The sequence below is a fragment of the Ammodytes marinus genome, assembly GCF_949987685.1.
Source record: "Ammodytes marinus genome assembly, chromosome: 6".
Lineage (NCBI taxonomy): Eukaryota > Metazoa > Chordata > Actinopteri > Uranoscopiformes > Ammodytidae > Ammodytes > Ammodytes marinus.
Genome location: NC_137235.1, coordinates 6,042,391 through 6,067,644, shown reverse-complemented (window position 1 = coordinate 6,067,644; position 25,254 = coordinate 6,042,391). Strand labels below are relative to the sequence as shown.

Here is a 25,254-nt window from a genome sequence, read left to right as displayed (position 1 = left end):
TTAGCTAATTAGCTAGACCGCTGTTTGCACATTGACCAGCTTAGAACTTACCTGCAAATGTCAATGTCAGTCGGTCCAGAGGCTATATGTTCTGCTCCTTATTTCGTCAATATTGCTACTAACATAACACTGTCTGCCCTTGGCTTGTAAACTGCAGTTACTGGTGCAAGATAATTTACATTGTGCCACAGTTCCCCAGCTAGATTGGCTGTCAATCAAACACATGCACCAGAATAATTTCTGATGTATCTCCGGAACCCCATTTCTCCTTTCTTTATTACAGAAAGGATACAATACAATATCAAAATACATTTAGGAGCTATTTTCTAAGATTGCAGTTGACTGTATTTCCTAATGAAATTGTGATTCCCTTTTAGATTTTAGTTGATTGGTCTGCACTGCGTTTCTGAACAAACAATATTGTCTTGGCTTCTTCCAGCCAAAGGTGAATCTGAACTTTTTCTCTCTCCTCAGTTCGGTCCGGCTCCCTCCTGAATCTTTTACCATAGTAACAGAGGAAGGGAGTGAGTTCAAGACGGAGGGACTGAAAGAGAGAGAGAGAGAGCTAGACAGAGAGAGAGAGAGAGAGATAGCTAGACAGAGAGAGAGAGAGAGAGAGAGAGAGAGAGAGAGAGAGAGAGTTAGCTAGACAGAGAGAGGAGGGAAGGGGAGGAAATTCTGCCAGTTTTTTTCTTTCCTCCCCAAAACCAGCAGCTCATTTTGGCCAGTGATTCAGCAAAATTGATTTCAGGAAGAGAGCAGAGAGAGAGAGAGAGAGAGAGAGAGAGAGAGAGAGACACGTGTGAAGATTTAAGAAACTCCAGCCCAAAGTTGTATCATATGATATTATGCTGCACTTTGCAAAAAACTGCTCAAATGCACAGTGCTGCTTAGGGGAGATGTACAGGTCTGCGGATAGGTTTATTAGGCTGACTGACACAACTCATACAATAAATACAGTAAAGTCTTAGGTTGTCCTGGGCTTTAATGAAAGGCATAATGCGCTGGTTTCCTATCCCTTGTGTCTGGTCCAAATGTTTAGTCTAGTAGTTATCAGAGTTAAGCCCCCGCCCTCACTGCCTTTGTAACGATGCAGTTTCAGTGTATTGCGGGCACAAAAAGCTGCTAGAAGTCAAAGCCACACACACCGCTCTGCATTTAATTACCGAAGTCTGGAGGAGATAGTGATTTATGGCGAAGAGAAGTGCCATCCAAAGCCAGAGATTCCCCGTGAATCTGTGGCATCTGCCGAGCACATTTCTGATTGGCTCGCGCTTTCATCCCTCCTAATGTTTCTTTCCTGTTTTCGTGAACTCCGTCCGTGACATAACCCAGATTATATCTCCTGATAAAACGTGTGTGAAAGACGAAGGGGGGGAGTGAGAAAAGTGTAACACCCGACAACGTATTCTAGACACGAAACCCGGGCACATACATCCTGTTTTGGTAAACGTGTGTGTGTGTGTGTGTGTGTGGTGGACATCTGGTCATGTCATGTGCAGTGTCATTTCTGTCAATGTAAACATGTTGGAAAGGACACAATCCTTCCTTATTAAGAATGTTCCTATGGTGACTAGGGGTCTGCCATGTAGCCTTAAGATAAGTGGTGCATCTGTGCTGTGTGATACTGTACGCAGCAGCACTCTGCAATCTGGGGGGGGGGGATTTGGTATTCTGCTCTTATAGCCCAGACAAGCAGGATCCTCCTCTAGTCTGCACCCAGTGGAAAGAAATGTATTCCGCGGGGCTGAACTAGTGCAGTAGAAGGAAACGGAGGGAATGAGTAAGTCAGTTGTGATAAAATATAAAATGGATGGGTTAACAAATGAATAAATAAGTGTAGGGATGAGAGAGTATGAGCAAGAAAAAAACAGTACAGTGTAATACAGGAGTACAGGAGTTTTATAAGACATGGAACTTTTTGTGATTTTTTTTTTTGTGTCCTTCCCCACCCAGGGACCGCATGCAGCAGTCAGCCATGTATGATCTGTGTCTGGGCATGAGGCAGGTGAGCCAGGAGTTTGTGCGGCTGCAGCTGACCTACGACGAGTTCCTCTCCATGAAGGTGCTTCTGCTTCTCAGCACAGGTAGGCAGCAGTGAGATCAAGGCTTGTAAAAAAAGCTCAAATGTATTCATTATTTATACACCCACCTGCTCACAGTTGCAATGCCTGTTTTTTTTTTTTTTTTTTTTTTTTTTCTGTTGTGCTACCTACCACCTAATCCCAAACATCCCCCCTTGCAGGCAGAAATGACTATACCTACATCGTTGAATAAAAAATTATAATAATCAGTTCCAAGCTAGAATTAATTTGAATTTTAAACTATCCATAACTCAAACTGACTGAATTACAAACAATTACGTTCACGCTGTAAATGTAAAAAAAAAATAACTAAAAAAAGGTGCACTGTGTAATAGAGTGTATCTTGGCAGTCTAGTGGTGAAAGTTCTATGTTAGCTAGGGTTGCCAAGATGTTACTAAAGATGGCATTTCCCACTGCTGATTCCCTGTGGTGGTGTTCAGTGCCATTGTAAAACACCTTTCTGCCTAATAACATCGGCCACATTTCATGTCAGTTGCTGAACTGTAGTGTCCAGTTAAAGCTGACCATGCACACTAACATTTGGGGTCGGGTGAGGCGAGCCTTTTTCTTCAAGATGCTGCATTCAAAGTCATCCCAAAGGTGCTGGAGTGGGACGACTCCTGAAGCCAGCCTGATTTAACAGATACATTCCGGATACATTTCCAGGACTAATCTTGTTCTATGACAGGGAGCTTTTCTGTTAGCAAACATCTATGTAAGAACATGTTAACCGTGAATTAATCATTCATCTTGTTCGACCATTATGGTGGTGCAGTTGATGTTTGTATTGCGTTATCTGCCATATTATGATGGAGCATTAAGACCTAAGCCGACTTACATCTCCCCCATACCTAAGTCACAACACTACCTCACCCATAGGAAGTGTATTGATAAGGTGTTCCGCACTGTGACGGTGTTGCCGTTGTTTGTACCGTTCTCCTGGCACCCACGATCCTTCCTATTTTAAAGTGTGTTGGATTATGGTTCTTGGTAATCCGTTAACATGCGTAACAATTGTGGAAACCCACTCGATGTGGCACGCACCTGTTTGCTTGGCAACACGGCAGCTTTTACATTTTCCCCATTCTTTTTTTTATACGACCTTGTTTTTATTTGAATGGCTCCAGGGTAAACAGAATGCGCCTATCACTCACTAAAGACGCGCTCCCCGTGTCGCAACTCACTGCCAAACTTTCACCCACAGGCGCTGCAGCCGCGCACTGAAAGATGTGTTCGACAAAGTTTAGGAACGTTCGTTTTTCCACCAACTCAACACCCTGAGAGCCGCTGCTGTCAGTTCTCGTGGGGCCTTGTGTGTGTGTGTGTGTGTGTGTGTGTGTGTGTGTGTGTGTGTGTGTGTGTGTGTGTGTGTGTGTGTGTGTGTGTGTGTGTGTGTGTGTGTGTGTGTGTGTGTGTGTGTGTGTGTGTGTGTGTGTGTGTGTGTGTGTGTGTGTTTGTGCGTGTGTCAATAGGTTTCGATAGTTAAGAGTAGGAGTGAGGATAAATTGGGCGAGGGATAGTTGTGGTGAGCTATTTGAAAAGTCTGCTCGCTGGCCAGACTTCAAACTCTTTGAACGTCAGCACCAGTGCCAATCAGTGGAAATATTCATTGGCAGAGAATTTATTTTTCAGTTACCAAGGCCTCTGAAAGTGGTGCATGAATGCTGGACTGAGGTCCACTTGAATTCAACTGAACATCACAAGTCCTTCAATTTTACATTTGCATTTTGGCCAATTTACTGTTAGCATTATCCAGACTAAGTTATAATGAGTGCAACCACAGAAGAAGCCTATGGCTTTGTCATTAAAATGTATTGAAAGGTCAAAACCGCTCAGACAATTGAGCAGATATTTCAGTGGTTTAGAGCTGAACATGTATGATTGATGATGCAATTTGATTTGATTAAAAACCTTTTGACGGACCCAAACTCAGCTCCTAGTTGAGGGTTATCAAATGACCTTTACTATCAAGTTTGAAGCCCTGTGACTTTTTGCAAAATGAATACTGCTGGGTCTGCTATCTCATCCCTGATTCTGGTACATTTTGGCAATTATTAATACGAAAGGGATCCAACTCTGAATGCAATCGGACAGTTTCTAAACCAAAAATATTAAAATGTTTTATCACTGCAGTTTCTAAACCATAACCACACCTGATAATCAAATCAAATACATTTTAAACCCCGGAGTTGACCAAGGTGCTGTAGAACATTACAGTTAGGTGGAAAAGGGCAACAGACAAACTAATAAAGGTAAAAGTTAAGCCAAGGGAAAGAGATTATTCAAGAGTTGTAATCATTAGAAAGTGAAGAAAAATTTAAAAGAACATTTTATTTTATTTTATTACTTTCATTAGTACATATATAGAACAGATAAAACATTCCATCAATAGATTGCGAAACAAACACTGTATCGCTGCCTAGTGGTATAAGGTTGGTTTGGCTTCATAGCCACAGTGACATATGGGGCGAGGCCCTGGGTGTCAGCTCATGTCCCCAATATAAACCCAGTGTTGTTGAGTCATGTGAGAGCAGGGGGAGCCCCGGCTGGACTTCTTCTTCTTCTTCTGCGGCTTATTTGATGTTTGGTGAGAGATGAGGAAGAAGGAGAGAGAATACAGAGAGAATGAAAGAAAACCAACAGGGAAAAAAGGTGAAATTTAAAAGAGTGAAATCAGACAAATGTTGACAAGGGGAGAGCTTGTATTGGTGAGAAAAGAGACAGGTGCATAGCTATAGGGAGAAAGAAAGAGAGTATAAAACGGGTAGGGAGGAGGAGAGAGGGGGGGGGGGTGTTGGCAGAGTTGGTCCTTCTGTTGCTGCGGCCTCCCTCTATCCTCTCCGCTCTGGTCCTCTGGAGAGCCTCCAAAGAGCCCTGCTGTACTTAATAAAGGCCAGTCAAGCACCAGGCAGCGCTCCAAGACCTGCTATTTTTCTCCCACTTCCTTCAAAACCCGGCGCTGGAACTTTTGAAGGAGAGGGTTGCGGATAAAAAAAGTAAGCCGGGGATACTGTATATAGTATTGAAAAGGAAAGGGGAATTTTAGGTTGCTCCGGTCTGCTCTGCTTATTGGATTTTGTCGAAGTAAATGAAGTGGGGTAAAAGAAAATAATCATTCGGAAAGCGATTTTCAGCAGAGAAATTCCCCTGTACCACCTGCCCCCTGTTCTAGTGTGCACAGTAGGAGAGATGTACTGTACTTGTATGGGAGGTTTGGCGTGGATTTCAGCAAAAGAAAGCACTCGTGAATAATAAAAAATTAAAAAAATAGTACATCTATGCAGAAAAAAAGCTCTCTCCGCCACAGTCATTGAGCGGAAAAGCCGGGGCATCGTGGATGGAGTAGCGGCAGAAATGTTTACTTAGGAGTTGTCAGAACTTGTCAGCTGAGCAAGTAGTATGGAGCCACTGAGTGTCTGTGTGCCTTTGGGCTGGTTTTGAAAAAAAAAATGTGTGGGTGAGAGAGAGAGAGTGTGTGTGTGTGTGTCAGAGTGTGTGTGTGTGTGTGTGTGTGTGTGTGTGTGTGTGTGTGTGTGTGTGTTACATGGTGAGAGGGTGAACGAGTTTTAGAGAGAGAGAGAGAGGTATAGAGAGAGAGAGAGCGGCATGAAGGGGGAAAAAAAGAGAGAAGGGCTGTTATTCCTCTCTGACCTTGGCTAAGGTTTCATTGAGCCTGCGGTGTCTCATGACCCTGTTTGCATGTGGTACAGGAGCGTTGGCCTGCTCAAACCGGTTTCACTCCTCACCTATACACAGACCTACACGCTATATCGCAAGATTACCTCGTCGAAAATGTCAGTTTCGCCCTGTTTCCGAAATTGATTTCATCGTCCACCTTAATTCCAGGTGGGGCAGGCGTCCAATACAGTACTGTGTAGTGTGGTGACGGCTGCATTTGGTGTGGCACATTTGAACAGATGCACATAATCCCGATATAATTGCATTTCATTCCAACGACTCATATTTAAATTAAACATTGTTTTTTTTTCTCTCCGTTGGACAACACCCTAACGTTTCCCTTTAAGCTGTTAGTACTGTAGTCACGCTCGGGGCTAAGTTGTAGAATTCCCTAACGAATAGTATCGGGGTATTAAATCTAAAACCAGAGCCACCCTGTCAGTGAGGTATGTACCAGCAATCCAGAGCAGGAAGCTGCATGTCCTTGAACAACACGCGAGCTGATGGCATCTCCTAGCTGCACGACTTTCTTATGTTAGCCTGCTTTCATTTTAACCTGCATTACGAAATCAGCCCTCTCTTTCTCTCTCAGTGGATGTTTGCCACACTAAAGCATGGAGCTGCACTGAAATATTACACAAGCAAAAGGGTTGTGTACCTGCAGCAAAAAAAGAAAGAAAAAAGAACATCCATTTGACACCAATTATTGGGGTATAAATGCCCTACCTTAGGGTTGGTCGTCGTGGCAACGTCCCTAAATGCCAGGTCAGTTTCTAATCATGGCGTATGTGGGTCAGTGGGAGAAAAACAAACGCTTGGGAACACGGCCCTGGGTTTTAGCACATTCTCATTATGTCAGCCGCCGTGGTGCAACCAAGCACAAGCACTCACTGCCTCTCTCTGCACCGTGCTACGATCTGCTTTCAGATGTGCTTTCCTTTGGCCCCATGTGTGACCCTTGTTCACTGTGATGTGCATCAAAGTACGATGAGGTGAATTTCATAGAAAGAGACAAAGAGAGCAAAGCACACAAACACTGCTGGCTATTCATTCTGTAGCATTCAAACAGGTTCTGTCAGTTGCTGGGTTTTGCTACAAGTAGTTGAGGATTTGGAGGCACTCTGGCTACTCAAAACGTACTGAAGAAGATATATCATGTAGTTTTTAAAGGGAAGACATTTTGACAACACAGTAACACCATCGTTTGTTCTCCACATGTGGACTATGCTGTGAAGGCATTATGGATTTTTGTGACAACCATCAATAAGCTCCTTAGCTGATACTGTAGATTGATTGACCTCTTCGACCTCAGTGATGACACATGAATAGGTCGTGTATTTTTCAGCTCAATGAGAAACCATGCTGTTAAGAGACCTGTATAAAACTCAGTACTGGAGAGTTGATTAATCCATTTTTCCATCAAAATCAAATGAATTGGCCATTTAATTGATGATAAATTAATAGTTTTAAAAGTAATTCGAGAAGCACAAATGCCAACCATTTTTTTTTATCCTGCTTCCTCATGTGAACATGTAATTATTTGTGATTGTAAACTAAACATTTTGGACAAAAATCTTTTATTATCTTATTTTTTGCTCATCCAGCAAATTAAATACCAGATCCAAATTGTGTTGCAGTCCGGCTTATAAATGTGCAGCAATACATAAAATCACCTCACACACACACACACATATAAAAATTAAATCTACTTTGGTATGAACAGTGTGGCCAAAATCTGTGCTGGTTGCCAAGCCCACATTTGATCTCTCATTGGCAGCGTATCCTCATATCTGGGTCTGGGCTGAAGGACGAGTGGAGGCGTCCCCTCAGACTGATTGGAGGTGCGCTCTCTGAGAGGCGAGGTGCTTCTTAATCTGCTCCACCGGCAGCTGAATGTCATTTAAGAGCTTTGGCAAGGTTCCATATAGCGGTGACTTTGTTCTCTGGCGCGGACAGGGACGGAGATATAGTGAGAAAAACAAGATATCGTAGACATTTCTCTGCATCCTCTTAGTGCAGTTACTGTATCTCATTCCTCATGTGTTGTGTGTGTGTGTGTGTGTGTGTGTGTGTGTGTGTGTGTGTGTGTGTGTGTGTGTGTGTGTGTGTGTGTGTGTGTGTGTGTGTGTGTGTGTGTGTGTGTGTGTGTGTGTGTGTGTGTGTGTGTGTGTGTCTGTGTGTGTGTGTGTGTGTGTGTGTGTGTGTGTTGAATCTCTCCAATTACACCTCCTTTTTATATGAGTCTATAAGTGCATTGCAGTGCCGCCCAAATCATTATAATGTGACTAAAGGTGGCGGTTATGTAACAGCTCTGGTGATTGAACAAAGTGCTTGATGAATGGGGTTTGGTTGACACAATAATTAAAATCTCTAATACAAATACAAGTACTCTTGCTCTTTTTTTTTGACACAGTCACTGAGATTTTAATCGATGCCTTCCAGTGTATCAGTCGTCTTTCACGAACCAGTGGCTACACATGAAAACTAATTGCTTCCTAAGATGGTGGAAGTGGTTGTAATGAGTTGCTAAATAGGCTGAGGTCGTCGACACAGGGAAACTGTCCAAAAAAAATGGCTACTGTGTGGGAGTGAGAGTGCAATTCACAAAACAGCCCTAATTAGCCTTTACACAGTTACACATTTCTAGGTTGCGGAAAGACATCGGCGGATGAGCTTAGCCCATTAACGGCAAATGGTGTGTCATGTGCATTTGACAACCATTTTTCGTAAGTGTACTATAAATACATATTGGTAGTGACTCATGTTAGGACTGGAGCTTGTTAAAGGTGCACTATACGTAACTTTGGGTGTGTCAGAAAAGTGTCATTTTCTAAGGTATATTCTCATAACTGAATGAACAAACTTTCCTCGCAGGACAATTTGATCTCTGGAACACTGTTTGAAGTTAGAAATCTACCTGAAAAGGTTCTGTTGAAGACAGTTTCACTGTTGTTGTTTACAGCAGCACCACATACACATGTTTGGATTACAAACATATTCTAGTGGTGCCTAAAAAAATATTGTTTGATTTTTGATGATAGTATGATTAATAACTATAAATTATAAATTACATAGAGTATATATTTTTTGTAAAGTAATTTTAACAAATCCCATAGCCCTGAAACTGCATAGTGCACCTTTAATCGTGATGAATAATACGATAACAGTCAGCATTTAGTAACTTGATTTTGATGTCCAAAATATCTAAAATTAGCCAACATTTTAAACGGTTTTTGAACCAAATTCATACAGTAACCAGATTGGAATGCATTTTTTCCCTTTGGCTAATAGATTAAAACCTGCCAAATCAAAGTACTTTATCAACCTGACACAAACTAATTAAAAAAATACACTATTGCCAAGAACAATCCGGGAACAACCGGAGATATTAAAGTGATAACTATCTTATAAACATCATGGCAGTATCTCTGAAGATTGACAAATTTATATCATCTCACAGTTTCTGTTATCATACCGCCCCAACGATACAGCCAACTAAATGTTCATTGTGATGGATTACACTCGCTTACGATTAATCAGTCAATCTAAATAGTCTGGGAAATGATCTGCCATATTATGACGTATAAAATAAATGCATAGCTTCCAGTATAGTCTTTTAATATAGCACATGAAGACAACATTGACATTAAAGGCTCTGTGTGTAGAACTGACTGTAGAGCAGATTTGGTTATGTAAGAAGACGCATTCCCACCAATCATGTCAAATGACCAGGGACAACTTCAATTCTCAGATCAGTTTAACCTTTGTATGTAAACAAAGGGGGCCGACTGTAGCTAGCAACATACCTGTGTACAGTGCCTAGGCTGTGTATTAACACTGGATTTTGTTTTAGTGCATATACAGTACGGATAGATAGCAGATCATGAGGAGATATTCACTGTTTTTGACAACAAGCATTCTCCACAATCGCTGACACCACCCTTAAACCCACATTCTCCATTCATTCATCCATTCATTCGATCCAGTTGATGACATAGGGTTTTTATTCCATCTGTGTCCCAGTTCCCAAAGAGGGTCTGAAGAACCAGGCTGCGTTCGAGGAGATGAGGGTGAACTACATCAAGGAGCTGAGGCGCTCGGTGGGTAAAGCCACCAACAACTCTGGCCAGACCTGGCAGCGCTTCTTCCAGCTCACCAAGCTCCTGGACGCCATGCATGATGTAAGTACCCTTCACCCTATCTGTCTGTCTGTCTGTCTGTCTGTCTGTCTGTCTGTCTGTCTGTCTGTCTGTCTGTCTGTCTGTCTGTCTGTCTGTCTGTCTGTCTGTCTGTGATCCCATGCCAGCTGCCTACAGTATCCAGCACACACAGGCTTCCCTTGGCAGCCTCTCCCCATGCCATGCCTTCACACACACACAGAGCGAAGGTGTCCAGTGGCACTTTGAGGTCCCTAATTCAACTGGACATGTTTTGAGTCAAAATTGGCAGCGTAGTGTATTTAGATAATGCATTTACTTAACGGGTGTTGTTGGCTTGGAATGAGGGATTACTGCATCCCAATCTGTCCCTGAGGGGGGGAAGGTTATTTTGACCCGTCTGTATTGGTGAATGGAACAGAAGGGGATCAATGCCAGCTAGCTGTTCACTGGATCAGAGTATAGGCTACACACACACACAAGCCAAACACAGCCAATGTGCTAAATCACTGTTCTATTTTTAGGCTTCGGTCAACCCGGTATGTAGCATTAAAAAAAAACACTGTAGGCAAAAAGACCCCAAGAAGTGAAAGTCAGCAAACAGGAGGTCACTGAGATATACGGCCAGAATTCAATGACCCCTTGTGAGTGACTGAATGGGGTTAGTGCTGAACGGATGAACCTTTTTTTTTTTTTAAAGAGGAGAATTGTCCAGCAAAAAAAAATCAGTGGTGCCCCCAAGTGGTGAGCTGACTGGGGGGTCACTGGGTTTCTGAGTGGAAACATGCTCATATGAATAAACAGTAGTGTTATTAACTTCTCAAGAATAATAATAATAATAAAATAATAATTATCCATTTTATTTATGGCTGCCTTTCACAACACTCAAGGACACCTTTCAAACAGATGCACAACAATAAAACAGACCAGGCATGAATACAAAGCAAAAACAACAACAACAGACTATAATAAATATTAAAATACTTAAAAAATGACACAGAGTATGCCAGTTTGAAGCCGTGGGTTTTAATATATACATTTGAATATACAATCATATGAAAAAGTTTGGGAACCCCTCTCAGCCGGCATTATAATTGACTCTGCTTTCACAAAAAAAATATAAAAGTGGTATGTCTTTAATTTACCAGGAACAGCTAAGTACTGGGATGTTTTCCAAACAAAGATTTTTTGAAAAGCAGGATTTGGTTGTATGAAATAAAATAAAATGTGAAAAACTGGCTGTGCAAAAATATGGGTACCCTTGTGGTTTTGTTGATTTTAATGCCTGTAACAGCATGTACAACTGATGAATTTAAACACAAAGTTGGTTGGATTATGTTGTTAAGCCTTGAACCTCATAGAAATGTCTGTTTAATCATGAGAAAATGTATTTTAGGTGCCTAAATGCAAGTTGCACTTCTCTTTGACTCTCTGCTGAAGTGAGACAGAATGGGATCATCAAAACTGCTCCTAAAAGATCTTAAAAACAAAGATTATTCATTATCATGGTTTAGGGGAAGGCTACAAGAAGCTTTCCCAAAGGTTTCAATTGTCAATTTCTACTGTAAGGAACGTTGTCAGGGAATGGAAGGACACAGGCACAGTTGCAGTTAAACCCAGGTCTAGCAGACCAAGAAAAGTACAAGAGCGGCATATGCGGCGGATTGTGAGAATGGTTGCACACAACCCAAAGATCACCTCCAAAGACCTGCAAGAACATCTGGCTGCAGATTGTGTATCTGTACATGGTTCAACAAATCAGTGCAATTTGCACCAAAACATCTGTATGGCCAGGTGATGAGAAGGAAGCCCTTTCTGCGCCCACGCCACAGATACAGTTGCATGGAGTATGCAAAAGCTCATTTAGACAAGCCAGATTCATATTGGAAGAAAATGCTTTGGACTGATGAGACAAAAATTAAGTTATTTGGTCTTTATAAAAAGCAGATGTTTTGGTGCAAATTGCGCTGAATTGTTGAATGATGTACAGATACACAATCTGCAGCCAGATGTTCTTGCAGGTCTTTGGAGGTGATCTGTGGGTTGTGTGCAACCATTCTCACAATCCTCCACCTATGCCGCTCCTGTTTTTTTCTTGGTCTGCCATGCCTGGGTTTAACTGCCACTGTGCCTGTGTCCTTCCATTTCCTGACAACGTTCCCTACAGTCGAAATTGACAATTGAAACCTTTGGGAAAGCTTCTTGTAGCCTTCCCCTAAACCATGACAATGAACAATCTTTGTTTTTCAGATCTTTTGGGAACTGTTTTGATGATCCCATTCTGTCTCACTTCAGCAGAGAGTCAAAGAGAAGTGCAACTTGCATTTAGGCACCTAAAATACATTTTCTCATGATTAAACAGACATTTCTATGAGGTTCAAGGCTTAACAACATAATCCAACCAACTTTGTGTTTAAAGTCATCAGTTTTACATGCTGTTACAGGCATTAAAATCAACAAAACCACAAGGGTACCCACATTTTTGCACAGCCAGTTTTTCACATTTTATTTTATTTCATACAAACAAATACTGCTTTTCAAAAAATCTTTGTTTGGAAAACATCCCAGTACTTAGCTGTTCCTGGTAAATTAAAGACATACCACTTTTATATTTTTTTTTTGTGAAAGCAGAGTCAATTATAATGCCGGCTGAGAGGGGTTCCCAAACTTTTTCATATGACTGTATATACCTGTAAATAAAATTATCCCAACAAAATATGATTTTGTCAGCCATGAAATAAGCAATTAGAAGAGTATGTTTATTTCTAGCAATTAAAAGTATGTTTGTTATTCATACAATGGTGTGTCTTGTGTGTGTGTGTGTGTGTGTGTGTGTGTGTGTGTGTGTGTGTGTGTGTGTGTGTGTGTGTGTGTGTGTGTGTGTGTGTGTGTGTGTTGCAGCTGGTGGGGAACCTGTTGGACTTCTGTTTCTACACGTTTCGAGAGTCCCAGGCCCTGAAGGTGGAGTTCCCCGAGATGTTGGTGGAGATCATCAGTGACCAGATACCAAAGGTGGAGTCGGGCCTCACTCACACAATCTACTTCCACAAGAAGTGACTCACGTACAAACGCTTGGGACAAAGAATAAAAAAGCAGCTTTGAGACCTGGAAGAGGTTCAAGAAGAGGAGAAGGAGACGAGATGTAAAGACGTGCTTGACCACGGAGGCCTGACGAAGTTTGGGCCTTGCACCCTGTCGCCCAGTATGCCAGCGCACCCGCCATTTTGCATTTCGGATGGGAAAGGTTGAAGAGGTGACGCAAGTAAAAAGGGGGAGAGTCTGGGGGACTATAGTTTGTCGAACCGAGCGCCGACACGCAGAGAAAGGACTTGTGACAAAATGTGACAAAGCACCCCGAAGCCCCACCCCCCCACAGTGCCCCCCCCTCCCCTGCCCCCAAAGACAATTAACAGTATTTTCTATGGAGATAAAGCCATACATTTCTTAGGATGCGCTTGATAACATTCACTGCACACACACACACACACACACACACACACACACGCTCACATGTAGGGGGAAATTGATACACATGCTGTCCACATGCCTTCACACAGACGCACAGATGCACTCCACATGCACTTAATTCTGACTCCCATACGAAATCTAGAGAAAAAAGTTTTTGCAAATATTACATGTGGCTTATGCAGTCTTTAAAAAATAAAAATAAATAATAATAGCACTATGAAAAAAAAAAGCCAATACTTATATTTTTGCTTTGCGGAGTAGCAAACATACTGCAAGACTTACAGGGCAAAGGACAAGATGAGGAGGAACATATATTGTAGAGTGTAGGGCGAAAGGTCTATTTGAGTAAATTCCAAGGGCTATACAGGCGTCATCATAAGCTGGACAAATTCATTAAATCTAACAAGTCAAAGTTTGAATTTCGATCGTTGTCATAACAGCCATCATTAACATCACATGCTGAGTTTATTTTTTAAAAGTCAAAAATATGTAGTAAAACAATCAAAAACTAATATGCAAAAGTCCAAAGCTAAAGCTGTTTTGAAAGAGCAATGTCTCTCTTGTGTAAAGAAAGCTTGCACGTGAAGCTCCCATGTCATAAAGTCACTATTTTAGGCATTGTGGTGTAGAATTAAGACAATACTGATGAGCGATTTTACCTTCTTTTATTTTGTGTGTGTGCGAAAATTGTCAGGAGTGCTACAGAATGGGAAACATCATGCATTTTACGGAAACAATTTTTGGCGGGGTCCGCTCGGTAATGGATTTGACTGAGGTGCATCCATAGTAATTGTGTTTTGTGTGTTATCTCCAGAGCAGCTGTACAAATGTCTGTTTTTACTCACAATGAAGCAAAACCAGCCCTTTGTGAACCAACACTTATCTACTCTTCCCAGAAATAATAAAAAGCATTTTATATAAAAGTGTGTCGCAAAAGGTTTAGTTTTTGACAAGCCAGTCATTTTACATTAAGGTGCTTCATTTCTACAAAGCCAGGCAAAACATTAACATGTACAGTAACTCGTAGGCGCTCCATACAATACGTCAAATGTGGACGCGCAGTTTCAAACAACACGCATACTCTGTAAAGTTGATATAATCCAAAATGGAGCATTACTCCGCAGTGCTTACAGCAAACGGCTAATGTATCAAAACCAGGCAAACGTGTACAGGTATTAATAACAACTTCTAAAAGCCCATTCTATTCAGCTAGTTGTACAGATGATGTTTTTGAGGTACATGTTGATGAATGCTTGATGGATAAACGTTGGTATGATCACCTTTCCTAATTTAGCTAACTTTTTGTCCTTTCTCTTTGTCTTTTGGGCCAAGTACTAAGATGTTAGCTATGGCAGAGCCCAGTCATCTGGACCATTCATTTGTATCACACCCCACTGGTTTCTGGGTGGTTGTGGAACACAACTATGATGCTACTGAAAAGTGAAAGAACCACTAGGGAAGAAAAACAGTGGGGGTGTGGGATTAATACTATTATTTTTTTTGTGCCCTGTGAGTGTGTATTTACATGCGTGAATGCAGCGAATATGGCTTAAGTTTGTGTTTGTGTGTGTGTGTGTGTGTGTGTGTGTGTGTGTGTGTGTGTGTGTGTGTGTATGTGTGTGTGTGTGTGTGTGTGTGTGTGTGTGTGTGTGTGTGTGTGTGTGTGTGTGTGTGTGTGTGTGTGCGTGTGCGTGTGCGTGTGTGTGTGTGTGTGTGTGTTCTTTTTCCTGGCAAGCATGTGCATAGTTGATCTGCTCTTTTAAGCGTGGGTATTATGCATTTATGTTATGGGATTAGCCGTATCCTATTTCCACATTTAGATTTTGCACAGAGGGAGATACAATGTGAAATGAGGCATTAGTGCAGCTAGCAGAAATTGTCTGTTTTTGATAAGCAACTGTGATGATGCGGGGAAAGACTTTCTGCATGGTCACCCAGGCCTAAAGTTAGACAACATGGCGTCACTAGCACAGCAGGGTGGCGGTGGAGGTGGAGTAACTGTGTTTGTGGCTGCGGCTCTGGTAACTAGGGTGCCGTGCTACATGAGGGGGCCTCTTTCTGTTGTGCTAAAGATTGGTGGAACAATGAGATGGAGGTGGCACGATCGACATAAGGGACTGTACGCAAATTATTTGGGGAAGAGGAGAATAAGCTTTTTTAATTTTTGCTCAAGGGAGACGAGGTGGAGGTTGTTTCAACTTTTTCTCATCCCGGAATAGATTACATTTCTTTTTTTAACTCATTCAGGCGGGAAAAGATTGTGGTGCTTATGCCTCTCGTGGTGCCTGGGCCCACTCATTTAGTTGCTTTATTTAATGGAGTAACTGTTAAGCAGCTCTCTGTGTTTTTACTATGTTCTTATGTTTTTTGCATCATGCATTATTCATATATTCTTGAAGAAAATATTTATAATGCTGTCTTAAGTCTTGAACTTTTATTTGAAAAAATCTCAGATCCTACTTCCCACCACTCCCCACTCATTTGCATACAGTCCCTATTCTGAAAGGCCTCATTTTACAATCAGTCTTTGTTGTGCATTACCGTGTTAAAGTTGCAAAGGACCCATAAGCTAATCTCTCACTGTCTCATTATTTTGCCCCTACTTTTTGTTGTTGTTGTCCTTTTTGGGGAATAAAAAAAGAAATACTGTCTAAAGGTTGATAGGATGAATGGGAAAGTATTTTTGAGAGAATTATATTTTGCTGGAAAACAATATTTAAGTACTTTGTCTAAAAAAAAAGATATCCTTTTTGTAAAATGAAATGTTAATGCATGCTTTTTTTGATGAGATGTTTACATTGTATTTAAAAAAGGGAAACTTGTGCCTTTTTATCTCACCTGATTTACAATTTTACAGTACATATTGTAAATAATACAGCAAGTCCTTATGTTGAGTATAGTATGAAACATTTCTACTTTAACCACCTTGTTGGAATATTGGAGGGAAAAAAAATGTGTGTTTCCCAAAATCGCCATGTTTTGTGTATTCTGTTGAGAAGCATTTACAGTGAGGGTCGGTGCCAGAAAGGGCCAAATGGAGAAATGAATGTATCGTACATTGCGAGAGACTTATGGAACTTACTACCTGAATGTTAGAGAGAGTACATTTATTATCTTCTTATTAAGTAAAGTAATTTGATTTTGCTTTTTTTTCATTTAATTAGATTTTTTTTTTTACTTTTTTTTTTTTTTGCATCATTGTTCAAGTGGCTCAAACGAAAAATAATAATAATTGAAAAGTATTTCTGATTTTGTAACCAGATGTATCAAGTTGATGGATCCCTGAGTTGTTGCTGTTGAAATGAGTTTTTCTAACCCATGGCCGTATTGTTGACGAGCACCACAATAAAATCAAGAAATCACAAACTATTGAAAACTGGGATACGTGGAAGAATCTTCTTGATATTTCAGTCCAAAAAAAATAAATAAAAAATTGTTCCACACACACAAGAAAAAAACAAATTGATGGATGTAGAGACTGTATTTCAAATGTGGCTATCTTTGACCAGTTATTAGCTGGACATATTGCACTATTGCCCAAATAACCTTAAAAAGGAAAATATTAATTTGTCCCAAAGAAAAAAAAAATTCAAATCTCTACACTGTAGATTCTTCATAATGATGACAATGTTATCAATGCTATCATCAAGCCCATGACCCCTTTGCACTCCAGAAATGTAAGCTTTGACTGTTGGCTATTTTATTTTGAACAGTTCAACATTTTGGGAAATACATTTATTTCCTATTTTTTTTTTTTTGCCAAGAGTCAGATGAGAAGATTGAAACACTAGACACGTTCATCTAATCAATGAACATGTAAAGTGTTCGTTCAATCCAAACGAAAAATTAAATAGGACCTTTACATTGGTGAGCTTTAGAAGGTGCAGGCAGGTGTAGGTAGAGTTTGGCCATTGGAAAGAGCCTGGCTAGCTGTTTCCCACTGTTTACACTCTTTATGCTAAGCTAAGCTAACTGGCTGTAGTAGCTGCATATTGACCGTACAGACACGGGAGTTGTATCAATCTTCTCATGTAACCTTCGGCAAAAAAGCGAATGAATGTGTTTTCTTGAAAAATCAAACTATTCCTCTAAAGGAACAAAAATTAATCAAACGTTTATTTATTGATCATCAATCACCACAAACTACAAACAATACATTCATTAAAAAAATAAATAAAAATCACTTTCCGCCTACTGGACAGAGCTTGAAAACTGTCTTCTAAATGAACTTGTTTTGGGGCACGCATGACTCGTATGTGTTCGACTGGTGTTTCACAGTACACTATCGCGTCACTGTCTGTGGCGTTGCGTCATTGCTATTTTCTGTTTCACGGTGATGAAATCGGGTGTAGATGACTAAGCCATATCTCCACAGCCATGGCAGTGCATTTCTTATCAATATATAAATATATACAAAATACTTTTTTTTTCTTTTCCAATTCCAAAAATGACTTTTTACTCAGATGCTTTGTACAATATTTCTCAGCTAACTATCCAGCAAACACACAGTAGACATCCTTCAACTTAAACCAATAAAACTCTTCTTTGAAACCAGTTACTACTACTGTATATCTTGATGCAGATATTGCCATACTTGTGTTTGCAAAACTATTGCAAGATTCTAATAAAACTGTTAAACTGATCATTTGGTGTGGTTTAAGTTATCTGTTTGTGTGTGTGTGTGTGTGTGTGTGTGTGTGTGTTGTAGAAATAACTTAGTCTAAGGGTAGTTTTGATGATTAGGGTAAGGGGCTAGGGAATGCATTATGTCAATGAGTGTCCCCACAAGTATAACCATACGAACGTGTGTGTGTGTGTTGAAAATTGTACATTTTGACAGAAGCTACTGTAGGTAAAGTGCCCTAAAAATGAAAAAAAAAATATAAAAAAGGGCTGTTTGATCTTCACGAATTTGAAACAGCTGCATTTGGTGGCTGGGGAGGATAATGAGCCAAAAAAAAAACATAGATGATGTGGAGCAGCAGCAGGTACAGGCCTTCACAGGGAGAGGAGATGAAGACAACACAGACAAACGGGAAGAGAAGAGAGCAAAAAATTACAGAGCTAAAGCATTCAGGGATGAGAATTTCTACAGGAAAAACGGCGCCTGTGGAGAAAAATCACCATTAACCTTGTTAAAGCTGATCTGAAAACACGCCCGCTTTGCCAGACTGTGGAGCAGACAGTACGCTGTTACTTTTTTTTTTTTTTTTTTTGCTCATTTTATTTCCCTCTCTCTCCGATTCCACAGCCCTCTCCAAATCTCCCCCAGATTTCCAATTGCTTTCACTTGTAGTCGTGCCAGATAAACAGAAATCTATTGGATCAGGCTGATTTCACGGCTGCGCCCGCGCACATGGCAGCTTCTGTGGCCCACTCTCTCCTAGCTGAGTTTTGTATCCCCCCCCCCACCACCACACACACACATACACAAACACCACACTCTACACTCTCTCCTTGATGTTTGAAATTCACTTTTCTCCAAATTCCCCTATGCCTTATTATGATTGTCATTCAGAAGCGGTATACACTCTGGAAGAATGTTTTAAAACCTGTGCTACTTCCAGACGTTCACATTGAGGTATCCAGACACTTTAGAGGCACTTAGTTGTGTCATTGTCTCATAGTTGGAGCTAAACGGCTGTAGGCTTTGATCTAAATTGAGTCAGTGCGCGGGACTAGACTGTATATTTTGGGTCTGAAGGACACTGCGTCAAGGGAAGCAGAGGACAGCTGGCACACAGCCAGGGCTCTGGGAAAACCAGAAATGAAAATGTCCATCTGGATTTTTTATTTTTTTTAAAACTCAAACACACCTAACATCTAGTAAAAATCTACAGTCACGATAGTGTATACATCATGACGCTGATGCATGAAGCATGCAGAAACAAAGAAGTCACCACAGGTAACACAACCTCAACCTTGAGTGACATTAATATGAGGGGTGAAAAGTGACAAAAAAATTAAGTGATAAAAATGCACGTCACCTAATAAATTGAGTGGTAAAGTGGATAAATCTCATCACTTAATCATTTATCTATTTCTTTGTCATTTCACATCACCTTTTACCACTCAAGGTATCAATCCTCATGCAATTTCAGCACATCCATTTATATCACTTCATTTTTTGTTACTTTCAACCCCACATACACATAGGTACAGAGATGAACTGATTGATTTCAGGAAAGTAGTCTACTGTTAGAGAACCAGAGAAGGAGAGATGGAGCATTTACTGAGGTGTGGAAGAGGGAGCTCCCCGACAATCCGTTCTTGGAAACATTACTTTAGCTCTTCAACAACATGTCTTATAACTTTGGATGTAATATGTAGTACAGTGTGTGTGTGTGTGTGTGTGTGTGTGTGTGTGTGTGTGTGTGTGTGTGTGTGTGTGTGTGCCCTTGTGTAATATGTATGTTTGGTGAACCTTGTTGGTCCATTTGTATAGTGGAGATGATAAGTTTGTCTCCTGTTTGTTTTGTTGTTGTTTCTGTCAACCTGCCCGGGGAATACAGATTGAAATTAGCTCAAAGCTAAATCGTGTACTAGTAACATCACTTCTCATTTTTTGAGTTGAATATATTTTGTCCCTTTTACAAAAATAAAATAAGGAAGGCAAGGAGGATGGAATTTGAAATACTCCTGGGACACACACACAGGCAGCAGATAGAGCAACATCACATGGCAAGCTTTCTGACAGACAGTGCAAAGCAGAGTGAGAGGCAGTCTCTATGATTCAGCACTATTCTGCCATAAGGATGATGTTGGTGATGATGAAGGGCCCTGGGGGTTGGGCAGTGTGGGTGTGTGTGTGTGTGTGTGTATGTGTGTGTTGAGGGGGGGGAGGATATTTTTGCTCCATCTCATTAGCTCAGCCTCGTTTCATTATGTAATCATGGCGTCTGCGATTCGCTCCAGGGAGCGGGTGGACATCCGTGTCGCAGCTGCAAGCTCAGCCAAAGAGTGTGTGTGTGTGTGTGTGTTTTTTTATACTTCTTAGTGCATCAGCCTGCATACTGTCTGTAAGTCTAAAGTGTCATCTTCGTGGACTGATAGTTATGTAACTGAGGCCAAAGAGCCAGGTCTTGAGGGGCCATAGGATGTGTGTTAATTACACAGAACTAACATGCGTGAGGCTCTGATGTTAGTGGATCAGGTGGGTGGAGGTATGTGTGTGTGTGTGCGTTTTCTCTGCGAAAGATGACCATCTATTTTTAATCTCCCTCCACCTCCACCCATTTCAGAAAGTTATTTTGGAAGTAGCTTTTAGTCGGATGGAGCATTGCAGGTCAATATAAAGAGTAGGGATAACATTACACTACATTGGCCACGGTAACAGAATTAATCCTCATTTCACCAGTCACATTATTCTTAGACTCTGGAGAAACAGTGAGCCTTCTATGTGACACAATAGATGAGTCAGGAAAAAATAAGACAGTGCAGGATTTCTTGTGGTTGAGCTCGGCACATTTCCCTAAATTAAGCGAAAAAACGTAAGAAAAAAAGTACAGACACTCATTATAAGTCAGTCAAACTGTGGAGGCAATGGTTGCCTTCATTTTCTCTGGTCCAGTTTCAAACAAACATCTTACTGTCGAATAAAACTGCTGGGACTGCTTGAAATCAACGCCTGAGAGAAATTGAGATTTTTTTTCTTTTTTTTAAAGAATACCCTTGACAAGACTTCAATCTCTTGAATTTTAAATGATCATTTATCACATTTATTTTATAGCAGGAAAACATAGTACAGTAAAGGACAAAACAATCTTTAATTTTCAACATTGATGAAGAGGATACCCAAAAGGTATAAAAAAAGAAAAAGAAAGAAGGCCCTTTACAAAACGTCATAAATCAATGTCTTAAATTATTGCAACTGAAAACACAGTCGCCCGAACGATAATTCTCAGACATATTAAAGTGTCTTGCTGAACAGCTGAGGGGGTTTGTATAGTAATGGGACATGTGTACGTCGTGCAATCCAAATGAAAAACTTAAAACCTGTCCAAAACTTAGCAGTTATAATAACTCTTTGAATATTTAGGCTATATACACTGAACGTATGTCAAAATTAGAAATACTGCATTTTATGGTCTCTTTGATAATACATCTCATTTTATAATTCCCCCCCGACATTGAAAATAAGAAGATGTCAGCTCTGTTGGAGTGTCATTTCTCTGCTCAGCAAAAACTGAGCAACGTTAAAAACAAGCTTTAGAAAACAAAACAAAACAGATCCTTTTATAGGAAAAAAAAAAAACAACAACACTTGGTTTCAATCATTACCTATTAAAATGGCCCTCCGCTGACTCAGCCTGACGCTAGTGTTTAATACACGAGGTTCATTAGGCACCAATGAGGCGTTTTTACTGGGTTTCCGTCAAGGAGTGCACCGAGAACACAATAGTACAGAGTTGTGTTTTTATAAATTCAAAGTCATGCAATCAATGTGCCAATTAAATAAAAATTACAATAGCCATGTGCCTCATTTTGAATATTCTTAAAAATGACAGAAAAATAATGCAACATTTTAAAAAGCTAAAGCAGTAACACTCCAATACACTTCCATACATTCTTGAACATACATTTACACTGGGTGTTCTGGTGGTTAAGGCACGGTACAGGTACAGGTGCAGTATCCCTAATCTTTTAATAGCTGAAAGCAGACTGTTATCACTGTCGAGAGCTGCTGGACTTGATTCAAAAACTTCTCGACTAAAACTGATTTTCAGCGCGTTTTAGTTTTGACATTCCTTGATCCTTATAGTTTCTGAGGGTCATTCTTTGAATTGGGAGCTCATGGATACCATGTATATAACTGAGGCCTTTTTTTTAGCAGAGAGATGCTAACCCTCTGCCGCTGCTAAAAAACAAAGCTACTTGGATGTTAATATGGCTACAGCATCCTTTGCAAATACAGCAGAATATTTTTAAGTGCAAAAACCCATTTTGTAATCACAACGCTGAAATACATGTCACATGGATTCTCTACCAAAAGTAAAAATTAAAAACTAACACGCTTGCATCATGCATCACAAAAGTCTACTTGCTTGCCAGCCAAAAAATCTCATATACTTGTTGTGTGTATCAAGAATAATAATAACATATCGTCACTTGCTTGGGAGAATAAACAAGGCTCCACTGTGAATGTCAGAGTTGAGGCACACATGCATCCTCCACATGTATCTTCCTGGTGGAGGTGATAACTTTGTCCATAAATATTTCCATTGTTTGGGGTGTTGGTGTGTTGGGATGTGGGGGGGGGGGGCTACAGCCACTCCAGGTAGTTCTCAGGGATGAGGCCCCTCTTTCCGTCCAACTCGCCCTCCAGCCAGCCTGGCTCTCTCGACAGGGTCACTGTGGGAGAGGACAGGGTGTTACCGGGGGAACGACAGCCAAAAGGGAGGGGGAAGGGGGGGATGGGGGGACAGGCAGAGGACACAAAGCCTCCAGTGAGTAATACACCATACAGTATACAGTGCATCATGTCATCAGAGTGAGCAGAGCATGGGGGGGTCCTGGGAGGACGCAGTAATGATGCGAGGACACCATCAACTCCACTGTTCATTTCCACTATGTTTCTGGAGCCATTTTTTATTTATTTTTTTAAGAATTTCAGCACAAGCTCAATCTAAGCAGCAAAGTGTTCAGTGTGACAGACGTTTCAAGGGGGCACAGAACGTTTTTTTTTTTTTTTTTTTTTTTTTTGAGAATACCTTCACAAAATCCTCCAAGGATTCTCCATTTTTCTGCAAAGTGAGTCAATTTATAAAAAGGTTTTGAGTGCAATTCCCAGTCAACAATTGAACGGATACATTGTCAGCGAGAACTTCTTAAAGGCCAAAGTTGAGATATAAGCTAATTCAATGCCTCATTTTCTTTCTCCTCCCCTCGTAGCATCTCTCAGGGCACAAAGAAATGTGTTTACTAGTGAGTCTATTGAACACAAAGAGGACTACGAAGTTAAAAGCCCTATCTTTCATGAAGGTGTAAACGAAAGAGTTGACCTGCCAGACAAATTCAAAGCACAGGATTTGAACTTGCTCTGTACTCCCTCAATTGACTGACAGGTCTTTGAACAAGAGGGCTACCACAACAAAACAAATCAGCGAGGCATTTCTAATGTTGTTAAAGTGCTTTTACATTAGTTTCTCCTCATAAAAATTAAACTTAAATTCAGCAGAATAGGACTAATATTTTGAATTCTGATCAACTGAGAATCAAAGACCCCCACCCAGACATGTATAGTATTATGTATTAGTTGAGTTATTCGTTTGTAAATACATAAGATGAATCAATGTCAAAATAAAAGTTATAAACATTATGAATCACAAAAAGCAGCACAACTAAAACCTTACCATGAGCATTTTATTGTACACAATTTTCTCTTAAGTACACATTAACACTGAATTTACTTAACTAATCCAGACCAGCATATACACAAAACCAGGTATTTCATTTACTGTACATGTTGCTTAATGACAGTGTAACTGAATCAAACTATCTACTTCAATTAGACCGGTTAGCAAAACCTTGAATATACGCAGCCACTTAATTACGGACTGCACCTTTAAGAAAATTAAATAAGATTAAGGTTTCCTTCCATTTTCAAGGCTATGGAAAAACTAAAAAATATGTTGTTGAGACCAACTACAGAATATGAACAATGGCTTGCTCAAGAATTCAGACCTCTTGACCTTTTGCATAGTTGCTATCCACATAGCTCAGACTTAAAAAAAATAAATAAAAACACACACACACAAATACATTTAGAAAGATTGAATAGTGCAGGAAGAGGGCAAGGGTTATGTTAATGAAGACTTCATCATGTGGCGTTTATGTAATATGTCAGTCACTCATTCATTCATTTAAAAAGGCAAATTAAATGTTGAAGGACAAACAGAATAAAATCAAAATATACTAAAACCTGGATCCAGGTAACTGGAGAGGTCAGTCGAGATCCAAAAGAAACACATCATCACCCGGTAATACTTTTACTAAACATAAACGCTTAAGCTGCAAATGAAAATTCCGAAAGAAAGACTGAGTGGGGCCCTAGAACGTAATCTAATTTAATTGATGAAAATGTGATACTTAATTCATTTTGTGTTTGTTATTATTCAGATTATATGAGTGCATTTTTTACGAGTTGGAAATCCACCTTCAGTTCAATTGAATTTTGCCGTTATAGGCGTTAATCCTGACGTGAACTCTTTCAACCAGACACAGAGCATCGCTGGCTTTAAAGGTGCAGTCAGTGATTCTGGGGAATGCTTGTTATCAAAACATTTTTTCAAATCAGTGAGAATCTCCTCATGATCCGCTACCTTTCCGTACTGTGTGTGTGCTGAAAAAAAATCCAGTTTTAAAACAAAGCCTAGGCATTGTAAACCTGCATGTTGCTAGCTACGTTGGGCCCCTTTGTTTACATACCAGTTTACAGCGCCTACGCTGGGTATTAACAGTATACTTACTGATAAAAAGTGATAGTCAACAAGCGTTCTCCAGAATCACTGACTCCACCTTCAATGTACACTAAACATGTCACATATATACGCTTAAGGTGAGGTGTCAGTCATCTGCAGCCGCCTGACTTTGACGTTTGATCACAACTTTAGGTCTTAATATCTTTGATGGGAGGCAGTTTAAATGCAGGACGGCGGAGGCTAACAATGTCAAAACATTATGTGATTGCACCTTTAAAAAATAGAGATAAAAATGCAGATAAGATTATATCTGACCGTAACAACTAATAAACCGCGTTGCCTTGTGGGACCTTATCAAAAGATATCACCACACCTTTCCCTGTAAAGAGTACAGCGCCTGTCTCACAAGAGAGGATTCGGCCAAAAAAAAATAGGAACTACAAAAA

At 40.4% G+C, this 25,254-nt stretch overlaps 2 protein-coding genes across 3 annotated transcripts in view; one reads left to right on the top strand and one right to left on the bottom strand.

The window, feature by feature from the left end:
* nr3c2 (nuclear receptor subfamily 3, group C, member 2) overlaps positions 1-13,198 on the top strand; it is a 77,060-nt gene extending 63,862 nt beyond the window's left edge. Inside the window, exons 7-9 of the mRNA XM_080030211.1 lie at positions 1,957-2,087; positions 9,787-9,944; positions 12,822-13,198. Of these exons, the coding sequence (XP_079886337.1) occupies positions 1,957-2,087; positions 9,787-9,944; positions 12,822-12,977 (445 nt within the window). The 3' untranslated portion in view covers positions 12,978-13,198. The remainder of the gene's footprint in view (positions 1-1,956; positions 2,088-9,786; positions 9,945-12,821) is intronic.
* Positions 13,199-21,097: 7,899 nt separating this feature from the next.
* Positions 21,098-25,254, bottom strand: part of arhgap10 (Rho GTPase activating protein 10) — a 52,902-nt gene continuing 48,745 nt past the window's right edge. For both annotated transcript variants that reach the window (XM_080029363.1, XM_080029364.1), the window contains one exon: positions 21,098-22,739. In XM_080029363.1, coding sequence (XP_079885489.1) covers positions 22,651-22,739 — 89 coding nt within the window. In that variant the 3' untranslated portion in view covers positions 21,098-22,650. The remainder of the gene's footprint in view (positions 22,740-25,254) is intronic.